Source organism: Catharus ustulatus, chromosome 1, assembly GCF_009819885.2.
Source record: "Catharus ustulatus isolate bCatUst1 chromosome 1, bCatUst1.pri.v2, whole genome shotgun sequence".
Taxonomy (NCBI): Eukaryota; Metazoa; Chordata; class Aves; order Passeriformes; family Turdidae; genus Catharus; species Catharus ustulatus.
Window position 1 is genome coordinate 54,491,170 of NC_046221.1, and position 14,475 is coordinate 54,505,644.

The following is a 14,475-nucleotide window of genomic DNA, read 5'->3' on the forward strand; positions in this document are numbered from 1 at the left end:
GAGAGGCCCGGCACTCCTTCGCTCGCTACCCGACCCCTCCTCCCTTGGGCTCCTGCCCCTATCCTTGTCCCTCTCCCCTCCCCTCTCCCTCTCGCGCCTTGGGGTGAGCTCAGGCGCTGCCGGGGGCGGGGGCCGTCCCTTAGCCCCGCCCCCAGCACATGCCCCATAGGCCTCCGCCGCTGCCAATCAACGTGTCCCGCCTTTTCCCCTGCTGCTAAATCAACCGCCGAGCAACAGATTGCGGCGGCCATCGATTCCCTCGGCCGGCCCTGACGCCCTCGTCTCCCACGCACATCCCGGTCCCTGGTCCCGGTCGGGGGATGTAGGAGGACGCGCGGCCGAAGGTACCCGGGCAGCGCCGCCGCCTATCGCCTGCAAGGGCGGGCGCAGCCGCCGCCGCGGCCGTGTGGCTGCAGGCGTTCCTCGGGGAGACCGGGAAGGGGCACGGCTGCTCCCCGCCCGCCCCCGCGCCGCCGGCCCCGCCCGGCTCTCCGTGCCTTTAGCTTGTGCCTGCTCGTCCCGCGGGGCTATGGAGCGCGCATTCACGCCGCTGGAATGCCTCCTGCCCGCCGGTACGGTACCTCCCGCCCCAGCCACGCCGGCCCCGCCGCGCCAGCAGCGCGGGGAGGGGAGCGGGGCGGCCGCGCCTCCGCCCTAGCCCTGCCTCCCGCAGCCTCGCCGAGCCCCGCTGCGGAAACACCGCGGTGTGTCTGCCTGCTGTGTCTGCCCCACTTAGGCTGAGTTTTGGGCTCACTACAGCGCTTTGGTACCCTGTTAACCCCCTTTGGAGTTCAAATTTGACATTTAAACCCAGACCTTCCGGGTTCAGTCGGTACTTTCCGTTTGCTGCCGCCGTTTTCCCGGCTTGGCCCGGCAGAGCGCTCCGGTGACGCCGGTCTGTCCCGAATCTCCTGGCTGCCCCCTGGGGCATGGGGCCCCCCGGGCTTGGCATTCATCCTCCGTGTGCCTTTGGCTCCCCGCTTTATGCCGTGTGCTTTGCCCTAGAGCCACCTTTGCACCCTGCCTTGCCCTTCAGTTCTGCACAGCAAAGCTTTGAGGGTTGTATTCAGGGTTTGCTTTGGTTTTCCCAAGCTTTACAACAGGATTGTGGTTTTGATATTATTTTTGAGACCTGAGAGGTGAGCTTTATTAATATACATCATTAACTTATTATGTGTCTAGAGGATGGAACGCCTGTTATAAGCACAGACTCATCCAAGTTGCTCGTACACAGTTTGGAATAGGCACCTCTTCACTCTGCGTTTGCAGTGTCTAATTCAGTAGGGTCCAATTTGTTGTTCCATGATACCATTATAAGCAGTAAATATTTTTATCTTTCTTAAATGTAACTTTAAAGCTGCATAGAAATTTTGGCGTAGCAGCTGAATTCTAAGTGACACTGCTCTTTTCTATTCTGTTCTGACACAGCAACTGCTGCATTGAGGTAAATATTGTTATTTATTTACTAGTAAGATCTGTAGGAAGGGCAGAGTTTAACAGAATGCACACTTTCAAGAGCAAGCAGCTCAAGAACATGTTTAAATACATTCCACTGTGATACATTTTTTAAGTCATGCTTTGCTGTGATTCTTAGAACTTCTTAAGGACATGGTTAAAACTACTAACAGGTAAAGCTGCACTCATGGTATTCCTGACAGAAATGTGCATTTGTCGCTGTGTGTGTGATACACTGTTGCTTTGGGTGGAAAGAGGGAATGAGTGTGTACGTGTTACTTTAATAGATGAACTTTGATTCATTGGACATGATGTCCTCTTGTATACAGTAAGTGATTGCTAAGTATGTAATAAGTCCAAACAAAAAGCTACCTTTAGAAGTTGCTAAGTGGACTGGTGCACCTGCCCTACAAGGACAAGCTGAGAATTGGGCTGTTCAGGCTGGAGAAGAGGTTGCTGTGAGTTTGTGTGGAGACCTCATAGCTAGTGCCTTGTATCTGGAGGGGGCCTGCAGGGAAGCCGGAGAGGGGTTCTCCATCCGGAACTGTAGCGATAGGACAAGGACTAATGGGTTCAAATTCAAAGAGAGGAATTTTAGGTTATAGATTCTAGGAAGAAATTCTTTACTGTGAAGGTGGTGAGACACTGGAATAGGTTGCCCAGAGAGGTTGTGGATGCCCCAACGCTGTCACTGTTCAAGGCCAGGTTGGATAAGGCTGTGAGCAACCTGTTTTAGTTAGTGATGTCCCTATCCATGGCAGGGAAGATTGGAACTAGATTATCTTTAAGGTCCATTCCAACCGCTTAACTTTTTTATGGTTCTATAAATTTATCTCTTTGGAAGTACCAGCATTTCTGTTTGTATAATAAGGTAGTTGCCTTTGATAGACATTGTATGATGCTAGAACTATCATATGTCCTCAATTTCTAGGAGCTGCCTGTCTTTTTCTTTGGTTATGTCTGGTTGGATTTGACAATTGGAGATGTTTGTTCAGGTTTCTCGTACCTTTGGCCTTCTCATACCGGAAGCTCCAGCTGGATGTAAAGAAGCTTGCTTCTCTGAAAGAAAAGTCTGCTACTTACCTACTAATCAGTTGGCTATATAGGCTGTGCCTGTAAAATGCACAGTGGTATTTCATCAGGATCCCTGTCATCGTTACAGACATTCATTACCAGCATTACCAACTGAATTAGCCTGCTCAAAGTATTCAAGGCTGAGCAGATTTATTTGGCAATTCGACCATTTAAGCTCTGATATCCCACTTGGGGAACTCAAAAATAAGGTTTTCAAAATTGGATAGGTAAAGTGAGCCTCCCAATTTCTTCTGGAGAAAGTACCTACCAGTAGTTCCTCCATCTGTTTGCTTCATTGGGATAGGTATTTAGGTGTCCAAACAGTATAAAGCTAATCAGTGAAGAACGTGGCACTTCCTAGAAGCTAAACATGAGCTTACAAAATAAACCTCTTTGAGACCATTGAAGCACTATGGACCTTACCCCTTTCCTTCAATACTAAAAATAATATAGTGTATAGCAATGTGTTTATGGTGGGGACACTGTGAAAGATTTGTCAGCTATGTTTGAAGATAAAATTTAAAGTGGGATTGAGTCTAAATTCATGTCTTGCACACTAAAACAAATACATTTTCATTTCCTCATGGAATGAAAGATTTAAAAAGGCTCACAGAAGGCTCCACCACAGAGACCTGTATGCTGTGTGGAAGGGTCAGGCAGAAGCTTCACAGGCAAGGCTCTTATAGGAGGCTGATAATGATGTCACACTACAGCCTGTGAATTCACGACAAGAGACGTTTTGTTTATTGTGGAGCAACCTCTGATAGACTTGACATTTTCCTCCTGCTGTTTATACCCTTTTCTTGCACTGTCATTGCCTCCTGCTGCTTGTCCCAGACTGTGCTGCAGGCACTTCTGCAGAGACAAGTGTTTCTAATTTATTATTTTAATGCCATGAACTTTGGGAGCTGAGTGTACTGTGCTTGTGACTGCTTAACAGTGGAAGTACTGTAGCATCCTCTAATAAGGTTGCCCCTGAATACCACTTGAGATTTTGTGAAGGCCAGAGTTGCCAGTTTGCTAGGCTGTGTTTTCTCACAGGGAACATTTTATGTCACCTGCCATAGCATAGCCTGGATTCTCGCTCATCTCCACATGTGATTAATGATTCCTTGCCTTGCACAGTCCTTAAAGTGTAGCTCGATATTGGTTTTATCAAGTGGAGTGATGCTATCTTCCTCAGTTTATAATCCAACAGCTCCCAGTATGAGTGTCTTGCCTTGTAGAGGTGGAGGTGATGCAAAGAAGCAGCAAATCCTATTTATCCCTCTGCTCTCTTCTGTGCCTTGTAGAAGGTATGCTGAAGCTGACCTTACTCTGAGTGACAGGGAACCTGTGCTACCAGTGAGAGTTAGTTTCCCTGTCCCCAGTTCTCCATGCCCCGAGTCAAATGCACTCCTGAACTATGCTGCATTCAGAACTGGTGGTTAAAACTTGGTTTGCTCAGAAGTGGGTGTTCTGAATTTATCTCACTGAAGCAAGGTCATCTATATGCCGTGAGAGACAGATCCACAACACATAGGACAAAGACTGCTTCAGAGCTATGGAGAAAATATATAGTTACCTCTTTGTGCAAAGGGACTATAAAATTCTCCATTGAATTTAAAGCAAAGAGAACAAGAGGAAGCAACAATATGCTCTGAATGCTCTTCCATCATTCTGCAAGTTTGATTGTCTCTTGCTTTACTCAGTGTCTTTTCCTGGAAATGTTACTGGCTGTAAACGAGTTATCTCCGAAAGGATTGTATCACCATATTCCTTTTAAATGCCTGGGGCTTGGACTTCTTACTTAGTGTTCCCTGATATCTGACACTAAGGATTCAAAGTTATTTTGTGAAACAGTGACATGTTTGCAATTCAGTGAATGACCTCCTGCCTGGTACACATGCCAGTGACTGTTTAAATGTCCCTTTACCAGAGTTCTGCATGGTATCTATGATGCACTATTGGTATCTATGATGCACTATTTTGCAATCTAATTCACAAAACTCTGTGATAGAAATCATGACACCTGTGGGGTTAGAATATCAACCTGATGGTCTCTGTTAGTTCCTAAATATTAAAGGTGTATGGAATAGTTGTGGAGTCCCAAGCTATTGGATAGCTCTGCAATTTTGCAGGATTTGTGCCGCAGTTGTTGGGTCAGACTAGTGAAGTTTTTAGGTAAATCAAAAGCTGTTACTGAATTCACCTAAACTGAAAAAGTGTTAGCAGGGATGTCAGTTCTTTTAAGGCTACTACTGGCAGTCCTTAATAAAATTAGGAAGCACTTCCATATGGCTGTTATATTGTTCTGTCTTTTTTGACTGAAATACTTTTAAAATGTTTTTTTTCCCCTCTGAATGTTGTTGACCTGCTCTAGTTCTTCATTTCATTTAAGTAGCAGCACCATTCATCTAATCTGGCTACCTGAAACTTGTTAGTTTATTTTTGAAATAGCTGTTAATATTAAGCTACTCAGACCCTGCTGCTTGCTAGTCTGCTGTGTGAGCATTTGTTTTCTAAGTATTATTGTGTAGATTACTTACATATGCACTTATGAGTGAAGTATTACAGGCAGAATGGCATTTAAAAGACATATTCATTGTTAACCTCACTACTTTCTTATAGATCTTTGCTTTCACTCGTGGAAAGCTTTTGGAGTTCTTTATTTTTATTTTTTAATGCTTTCTATGCAAGTATGTTTTGAATGGGTAATGACGCATCTATAACCATTTTAACTTTTAACCATTGGAGCTAACAGGAAAATGAGTAGACATTTACTTATTTTACTTGTTTTTGTACATACAGGGCCGCCTTTTGAAGCTGTTGACTTCAGTTGCTGTTTGTGTGGATGTTGGATTCTCATGTTGTGCAGTGTCAGTGCACTGATAGTTCCATATATTGCAGCTATAAATAGGGCATAGCTCTCTTTTGAGCTTTTGAGTGGAAGTATGATGGTTCTGAGGTCATCTCAAAAAAGACAAAAACCAAAAAAAAAAAACCAAAACCAAAATCCACCTCCAAAAATCCCACAAATAAGCAGCCTAACAAAAAGAACCTCAAATTAACAAAAAATATTCAAGACCCCATCTAGTATAAGAGCAATAATGATGTTACTGGAATTTCTGAGATAAAAACATTCATTACTGCTTCCCCAGATAGTAAAGCACCTGGATAAATTAAATTCCTTTTTGAAGGTCTTGTTATTTTCCATCAGCTGAGGCTTAAAGCTAGGAAATACACTAGCTGATCTCCCGTAGTTTTGTTTTTTCTTGTTTTTCTCCTGTGATTTAACACCAGATAAGGAGATGGGAAATACCCTTGTTCCATCATCAAATGTCCATGTTGCTTGTGTCCAGTTACACGTATGGAGGAGTACTACTTAAAGCCTTTTAAACTTGTTAGTGTTTAAAGAGCAAAATATTAATGTTAAGAAGAAACAGGAAGTCAAGGAGAATAGTGGACTTTCAACTTTTGTTTCTCCTCTACTGTATTCACTTACGTGTCTCTGATCAGCCTTTAAAACACTATAACAGATTCACAGCACCTTTAGCATTATGCTATATCTCAAATCTATGTGTATACATATATAAAGAGCTAGTTTTACTTTCTGGAAGTGGAAAACAGAAGAGGATTTGGGGTTTTTTTCTTAGCTCATCTAAGTCTGATTTATAGAGAAATTGAATATGAAGCATAGAAATGAAGCACATTATTTATGCAGGAGGAAACAACACAGGTAGATTTGAGATTTTTCAAGATCCAAAATAACAAACCCCAGGCATCCTTATGGATTTGCTTTAGGTTTGGACATCCTGAGATATTTATCAAAGCTTAATCTTTGTAGAAGACAGCAGCATCAAGAGTGAAACCTAAAATCAGTGTCTTAAAGCAAAGTAAAAATCCCCAAGTAAAGAAGCCACCTGAAAACAAGTTAAAGGGTTAGCAGCTTCTTTTCATTAGTCAATTCTCATCAGCTTTCACTTCTAAAGAGTTTTAGGTTTGGATATAAGCTCAGGGGTTAGGACCTTTAAGAACAATGCTGTTAACTTTGTCCAGGGAAATTACTAGTTAGAAATACAACAATTCTTTTTTCTGTGTACCATGAAAATAACCATGTCAGTCTCAAAGTACCATTGTTGGAAAATGTGGATAAAAGAAGGGGGGATGCTTCTCTCCCTCTGCCCTCCAACAAAACAAAACAAAAAACCTCAGATTAGCAAATAAACCAACAAACCACAGAACCAACCCACAAACAAATAAAAATCCCTACAACCCGGTAGTAGATCTTATCCAAACAAAATGTAGTAAATCAACAGGAGAGAACTCAGATGTATACAACGACTTCTTGGTACAGCATAGAGCATTTCCTATCTCTGATTTCTACACAGAGAGGGGAATTTGCAGTGTGTCCAGCAAGGTTAATTAATCTGGTCTCTAGTCAAATAATTTCAAGATGGAAAAGAACTATCAGTTTTCCCTTCTACCAGAGTATAGCTAACCACACTGAAATATAAACAGTTCTTCAGATTTTTGCCTTACATTTTTCTGTAAAGTATAGCTGTGGTGAATTAGATGTGAATTTATGGAAGCAGGTTCTCCATTCCATTCAGCTCTGACCTTAAACATTAGGAATATGATTAACAGTGTTTGCATAGTACTGCTTTTGCAAAATTAAAAAGAGAGTTCAGAATTTAAAGTTTTACAGGAATGTTCTGTTAGTTAAATTCTACGTAGAGAGCACACGTATATAGCTTTTGGACTGCTTTAAATTAAATCTGTCATTGCATATCCAATAGCAATTGAAGCTGCTGGAAGGCTTTTCCTGTAATTTCCTAGTTTTGAATTTTATTTTGAATGGCAGTTGAATTTTCACAGTGCTACTGCTGATTCTTTGTAGCTTATGTTGATGGATTGTCTGTCAGGCTTCCGCTCTGGCAGGACAGAAGCTAGAGGGATGCATGTGTTTATCAGGCCAATTGAAATAAATGGGAACCTGGCCAGTGAATTCAGTAGGAGCACAACCTGTACACACACAAATTATTTATTTATTCTATAGTTGAGACTGTTAGTGAGGGTTCTGTTTGGTTTTATTTCTTGTTTTCTCTTACTGTAGCTCTTTTTTTCTGGTCTATCCTTTACCCTGAATTATCTGGTCGACATTGATACTGGGCACCACAGCAATAATTGAGTACAGTAATTTCACGAATACAAGCCGCAGCAATTTGACAAAAATTTTGGTGGAAACCCGGAAGTGCGGCTAATAGTCGGGGGCGGCTAATATGTGAATAATTTTCTGACATTTACAACCCCAGACGTGCCAGCCAGAGTGCCGAGCCAAGCACCTGCCAGTAAAAGCTGGCATTTCGCAATTGTTACAGTGTTACCGTGTTGCCCTGACTCCCTGCAGGCAGCTTGGGGGGCGGGGAGAGAGGCGGGAGAGCTCTCTTCTTCCCTCCTCTGCCGCAGCCCAGGGGAGGGGGGGGGGGGGGCGGGGCGCCGCCATTGCCGCGGCCCGGGGAGTAGGGGGGGAAGTGCGCGCCGCCGTTGCCGCGGCCCGGGGAGGACGGGGGGGGGGGGCGCGCCGCCATTGCCGCGACCCGGGGAGCCGACGGGGGGGGGCACTGCCGTTGCCGTGGCTCCGGGAGCCGACGGGACCCCTGCGCAGCCATTGCTGCGGCCCAGGGAGGGGGGGGGAAGTGCGCGTCGCCATTGCCGCGTCTCGGGGAGCCGACGGGAGCCCCGCGCAGCCATTGCCGCGGCCTGGGGAGGAGGCGGGGTGCTTTGTCCGCGCCCGCTGCCGGCGCCACGGGTGCGGGAAAGCTCCGTCCCCGCCCGCCACCGCTGCCGTAGGAGCGGGGGAAGCTCCGTCCCTGCCTGCCACTGCGGGGCAGCGCCGACCCGGGGTGACCGAGCCCAGTGGCAGCGGCGGCCGGCCCTGAGCGGCAGCACCGGGCTGGGCCACCTGGCCCTGTCAGCGGCCCCTAGCGGGCCGAGCCTGCACAGCCTTAGCTCAGCCAGTAAACCCCGCCCTCCCGTGGTTCTGTTACTAATTGCACGCGGGTACTCGCTGCAAACGACAGAGCGGCTTATATTCGGGTGCGGCTTATCTATGGACAAAAACCGAAATATTTGCCAACACCCAGAGATGCGGCTTATACTCAGTGCGGCTTGTATTCGTGAATTTACTGTAGTTAAGAAGTATTTATATGTGCAATTTTTGACCAAATTGTTCAGTGTCTTTGGTGGTGAAAATTGTCTGTGAGAAGGAAGTTGGCTTTACTGCAGAAGGAAAATATGCTGATGTTACAAAACACTGGGGACTCGACTAGAAAAGCTTTGACTTCCATGACAGTGTCAGTAAAGGTGTCTGTGGACTTGCCTGGTGCAGACACAGCAAAATGTGTCAGGAAAGACATTCTTTCTTCTTTTTCTTTTTTTCTGTTTTTTCCCCATAGACGCAATTCATAATAATGTGTTCTGTATAAACATACATGAAAGAAGAGAACTCAATCACAATTATGGGTTAGGGGATGACCTACTAGAGAGCATCTTTGCTGAGAAGGACCTTGGAATCTTGGTGGGTGACAGGTTGACAGGGTGACAGCAGTGCCCTTGTGGCCAGGAGAGTCAATGGTATTGTGGGGTATTGTGGGGGTGCATCAGGAAGAAGGTGCCCTGCCAGTCAAGGGAGCTGATCCTACCTCTCTACTCAGCTGCAGTGATTCCATATCTGAAGTGCTGTGTCCAGTTCTGGGACTGACAGTACAAGAAAAACATTGAACTACTTGTCCAGTGAAAGATGATCAGGGATGTCCCTTGGGAGGAGAGACTGTGAGAGCTGGACCTGTTTCATCTGGAGAAGAAACTAAGAGGGGATCTTATTAATGCGTATAAGTATCTGAAAGGCAAGTGCCAAGATAATTGTGCCAGACTCTTTTCAGTAGCCCCCAGTGACAGAATAAAGAGCAATGGCCATAAACTAAAACACAAGTAGTACCAGCTCAACATAAGAACAAACTTTACATTGGGAGTGGCAGAAAACTGGAACGGGCTGCCCAGAGAGGTTGTGTCTCCCCTCTGGAGACATTAAAAATGTGCCTGAATTAGTTCCTGTGTAACCTGCTCTAGGTGACTCTTCCTTGGTAGGAAGGTTGACCTGAATGATCTCCAGAGGTCCATTCCAACCTTAACAATTCCATGATTCAGCGTTCATAGCAGAAGGGCGCTGGTATGTCAATGAAATCTGTGTGTGAGATTTATTTACTTTTATACTTACAGCTAATTTAAGCATGGCAAGTGAAGCACTGACCCATAGACCAGAGCTAAGGCAAAAGATGTAGTTTTTCAGGATGAGTTAAAAGGCTGTTGGTTTGAAACTGTACCTGGGCAGTTGTTCAGCAGGTGATGTGACTTAAATCACTCAAAACATTCTTGGGGTTGACGTATATCACAGAGCAGCTGTGGAAAAAGCATCAATCTCCAGGTGCTCCATTTTGAGACTTTGCACTCTTGATGAGTTATGTATGGGGAAACCCTGTAGGCTGAAGTGAAGCTTGTACCAGGGAGTTTAACCTGTGTATCAGGTGGGCATCAGGATCTCTGTCTGCTTTCAATGTAACCAACAGCCTCTAATGCACATACTTTGAGTTGGGCAACACTTTCATTTCAGGAGATTAGTGTTCTGCAAGCTATAGAGGGTAAACCACAGACTTTTGACTGTAGCCTGTGTCCTCATATGGAGCTGTTTCCCTGTTCAGTTTACAGATGTATTTAATAAACATCTAAGCAGTGTTTTGCCATACTATGAATCCAAAAGAGAAAAACATGTTAGAGGGCATCTTGAGAGTCAAGCAGCTAAAGATCTGCTGCTTGGACACTTGGACTGCCAGAGGAAATGGTGCAGTGTCTTAGCTGCTGCGGATGCAACAAAAATAGCTCTGGGCAATTTGTCACCTAATTTCATAATGAGTCAATCTGGGCAAAATGGAGGTGATTAAGTTCTGATATGAAATTGTCTCCATATTGCCATTTCCTACTACAAATGGAAAATTTGCCTTTCAGGTTTCTTAAAGAAGAGCTTGATTGATGCTTAAAGAAACACAGAAAGAAAGAAAGAAGAAAAAAGAATAATACTGAGGAAGCTTTTGTTAAGGGCAGGTTAATGTTTGTTTTTCTGGACTTTGCACAGCAGTTTTATTGAAAAGTACGGCCACAGTATTTTGCCTGAAACAGATCTAATGACTCTACTGTCATGATACCCCCTCTGGAGTACTGTGTCCTTTTCTCGTGACCCCAGAATAAGGACATGGATCTGCTGAAGGACCACAAAGATGATCAAGAGTTTGAAACACCTTCCCTATGAAAACAGGCTGAGAGAGCTGGCGTTGTTCAGCCTGGAGCAGTGAAGGCTCTGGGCAGACCTTAGAACAACCTCTAAGGCTTTCAGTACTTCATGGGGGCCCTGCAAGAGAGCTGATGAGGGACTTTTGCCAAGGACATGTAATAGGACAAGGGAGAATGGGTTTCAAGTGAAATAGGGTAAGTTTAGATTAGGTTTGAGGAGGAAACTCTTGACTGTGACAGTGACGAGGCACTGGAATAAGATGCCCAGAGATGTTGTGGGTGTCCCATCCCTGGAAGTGTTCAAGGCTAAGTTGGATGGGGTTCTGAGTAACGTGGTCTGGTGGAATGCCCATTCTAAGGGGGGTTGGAACTAGATGATCTTTAAGGTCCTTCCAACCTCAACCCTTCTATGATTCTATGATATAACTTTCACTGTAGATTGGTGTTATCTTCAATTCTGTTGTCTTGAAGTGCCGGTGTTTTGCTACTGTTATCAAGAGTGCTTTCCTATTAACTCTGCTTTCTTTGCACAGAATCCACTGTGGGAGTGACATTTAGTACTGTATGCACAGTCTTTGAGCCTTTCTAATGACTTTGGTGACTATAAACAGAGGATTTAAGTGATCATTTTGTAGCTGTGGGAAATAAAATCACTAATATTAGATGTTCTTCCTTGAACTGACTTGTTGGTAGGGTCTTTGCATGGGAACTCAATCTCTTAGTTCTGTTTGCTCTACTGTTCTTATGTTCTTATGTACCGGTCAGTAATAAAGCTGCTGCTGCATTTACCTGATTCATAGTAACAGGTTTTGTTACTTGACTCTGTGGTAGAATTTCTTAGTTTCTCTTAGTCTGCTATCCTGTCATAAGATCAGAAGTTGAATTTCTGTGCCAGCAAAGCTCTTTAAGTCACTAGGAAGTTTGATCTGCTGTGTAATTTTGTTTTTTGCTATGTTTCTGTGACCATGTTTGTCTTTTATTTGTTTCTCCTTGCATCCACAGCTGCCATAGATGTGTTGACAAAGCCCCAGGTGTACACCCAGTTACACAGAAAGTGGTTGCCACTTGGGAGGAGCAACAGCAGTGCTAGATGAAAAAAAACCCATCCCTTCCTTTAGCATATACAACATGTACTACATGAACAGGGTTTTCTGACAGCCACACGGACAGAATGTGTTGTAACATGGACATGCTTGGCATGTCTCCTTTCGCTGTAGGAAGCTTCCCTGCTGATGAAGTGTGAAGTGTGTGTGAAATTATCCATCGGTGTCTGGCATCCCCAGAGAGGACAGGGAGTGATGAGAGCTGGATTGTGGCCCTCCAGTACCACTCCGTGGCAATGGCCATATGGTGTGGAAGAGGAGGTGCTTCCAAGGGGGTCACAAGAGATGTTTAATAGAATGCTTGTTGCCAAAAGCTTTGTGTCAGCCAGCTCCAGTAAGGTGGTGTTAAAGCTGACCCAGGAGTGCACTTAAGGTGGAATGCTCTCTAGGTAACACGTAGTGTAATCTGTTATTTGCATTGGTATTGCAGTAGCTGTGTCTTTCAGGCAGACAAAAGTATTTATGAGATTCAGAGGTTGGACATAGGAGCCAAACAAATTCATACTTGAAATAGGTACTGATCTTTAACATGGAAAAGAGTAACCAACCATTCTAATACTCTACCTAGAGAAACATTGATGTAGAATCTGCCAAAGTCAGTTGCAAATCAGCTTGAAACAAGAATGAGTTTCAGGCTATCCTTTGTACAAAAAGCTAGATTGTCACAGCGATCCTTTCTGGTCCCTTAGTCTACAAATTTGAAACACTTGTTGTGTCAAAGTAGAGACTTCCTTTCTCTTTAAGTAAAATGGACAGACTTGTGAGAAAGAAAGGAGTGGATATATCTGGACATGGGTATATCCTGCAGCATAGAGAATTAAGTGGTTAGTTATGTGAAACAAAGGAGGTGTTGGAGAATACAGAGCAGATTTCAGAGCTCTTGTGATGCAATTCAGAAATTGAGAGGGCTGTACTTCTTTGCATGTTGAGTAAGTTGTGTTTTTAAAATTAAAAAAAACCCAAAAAAACCCCACCCAAAACCCCTGTAGTATTTTGTTATTGTTCATAGGTAGCAAGAAGTTACTGCGGAAAGATTTTATTACACAGTGTGCTGAATTTACTGTTTGTTACCATGAGCAATCAAAAGCTTTGAAATTATTTCCATAGAATCTATTCTTATTTATCTATAAATATTATAATTGTGAATTCCACAAGGAGAAAGAAAAAAGCTTGGATTTAGACAGTGAAACAAATAGTTATGCTAGACTTATATAACATTATGCACAACTATTCTGTTTCGTGTCCAGATTTACATTTCTTGAATACATTTGCTGAAATAAATAGCCAGTTTCCTTTGAGAGCAGAGTTGGAACGGAATAAATGTAAGGCTTCAGAGTATTAACAAAGGGGCTGAACTCTAAACTAATGTAGTTATATAGCCCATACACTGTAAATTAGAACAGTAGAGAGGAAATCTAAAGTTAATGCATAGGAAGAGATAGTAATATTTTGTGAGAGTTTATAAACTTCTAGTTTTGTAATCTTATACTTTGCTGTTCAGTCTTTGCTTTTCTTCTTTTCCCCAAGTGGCAAATACATATGGAAAATGCACATCTTATGATACAAATACTAGGTAAAAGGAATTTTGTTACATTCCTTGAGAGAAGGAGCCATGAAAAGAGAAGAATTTAGGAAGGAGATCCTGCTGTTCTATTCAGTGGAAGAACCTTTGCAGCTCACAGTGTATCTGTACTGAATTGTCCTATTCATAGTTTTCCCAAGAGCATACATAACAACCCTTGGAAATATGCACCAATTATATTTCAGTTGGGTAAGAAATGAATTTCAAAGATGGCTTGAGTTAGATATTTGTGGAAAAACATGTAAGTATCAGGAGGAAGCACCGGAATACATTACTTGAGAACATGTAGTCCCTGTTGCTAGGAACCTTTCCTTTTTCAAGGGTACGTGAAGAAGAATGAAGTAGAATCAGATCAGAGAACTGATTCTACTTAGGGGCAGAAGAATAGACCAAATATACAGAACTTCAATGTACAAAACTGTAGAAGATTGAGAATCATATCTGTAGAGTCAGAGGCAGTTTCCTGTGTACTTATGGTCTCTGAAGGAAGGACAGACCATTTCCGCACACATTCTCACAAAGGATAATCAGACTGGCTCCATCTGGGCTAATCAGACCAGCAGGATTTGTTCTTGTAGTCTATCGTTTTCATCCTGCAAATTAATGATGCTTTCTTCTGCAGTACAGTAATAATATTTATTTTTAGCTAAATCACAGATGATCTCAAAAGTTCACAAATAAGTGAAAAGAGGTATGACAAGTGAAGCTCTGTAAGCTCTGCAATAAGGAGCAAGAACTGCAATTGTTATGAGTTTTCCAGATGGTGAAATCCACCTCTGTGATTTCATTTGATCTGTTTCCATACTGCTGATAATTGGCACTTGAATTTGTAGAGGTTTCAGAGGGATTACCTTGAAAAAAACCCTGAACATTTACAAATTCTCATATTCTATTAGCTTTTACAGATGATCTTTCGTATTGATGAGAAACACAAGT

At 43.4% G+C, this 14,475-nt stretch overlaps 1 protein-coding gene across 3 annotated transcripts in view; it reads left to right on the top strand.

Moving 5' to 3' along the window:
- Positions 1 to 351: 351 nt before the first annotated feature.
- Positions 352 to 14,475, top strand: part of TPK1 (thiamin pyrophosphokinase 1) — a 340,579-nt gene continuing 326,455 nt past the window's right edge. The window contains exon 1 of one of the 3 annotated variants that reach the window (XM_033066879.1): positions 352 to 572. In XM_033066879.1, coding sequence (XP_032922770.1) covers positions 556 to 572 — 17 coding nt within the window. In that variant the 5' untranslated portion in view covers positions 352 to 555. The remainder of the gene's footprint in view (positions 573 to 14,475) is intronic. The other 2 variants (XM_033066870.2, XM_033066856.2) reach the window with 2 other exon arrangements.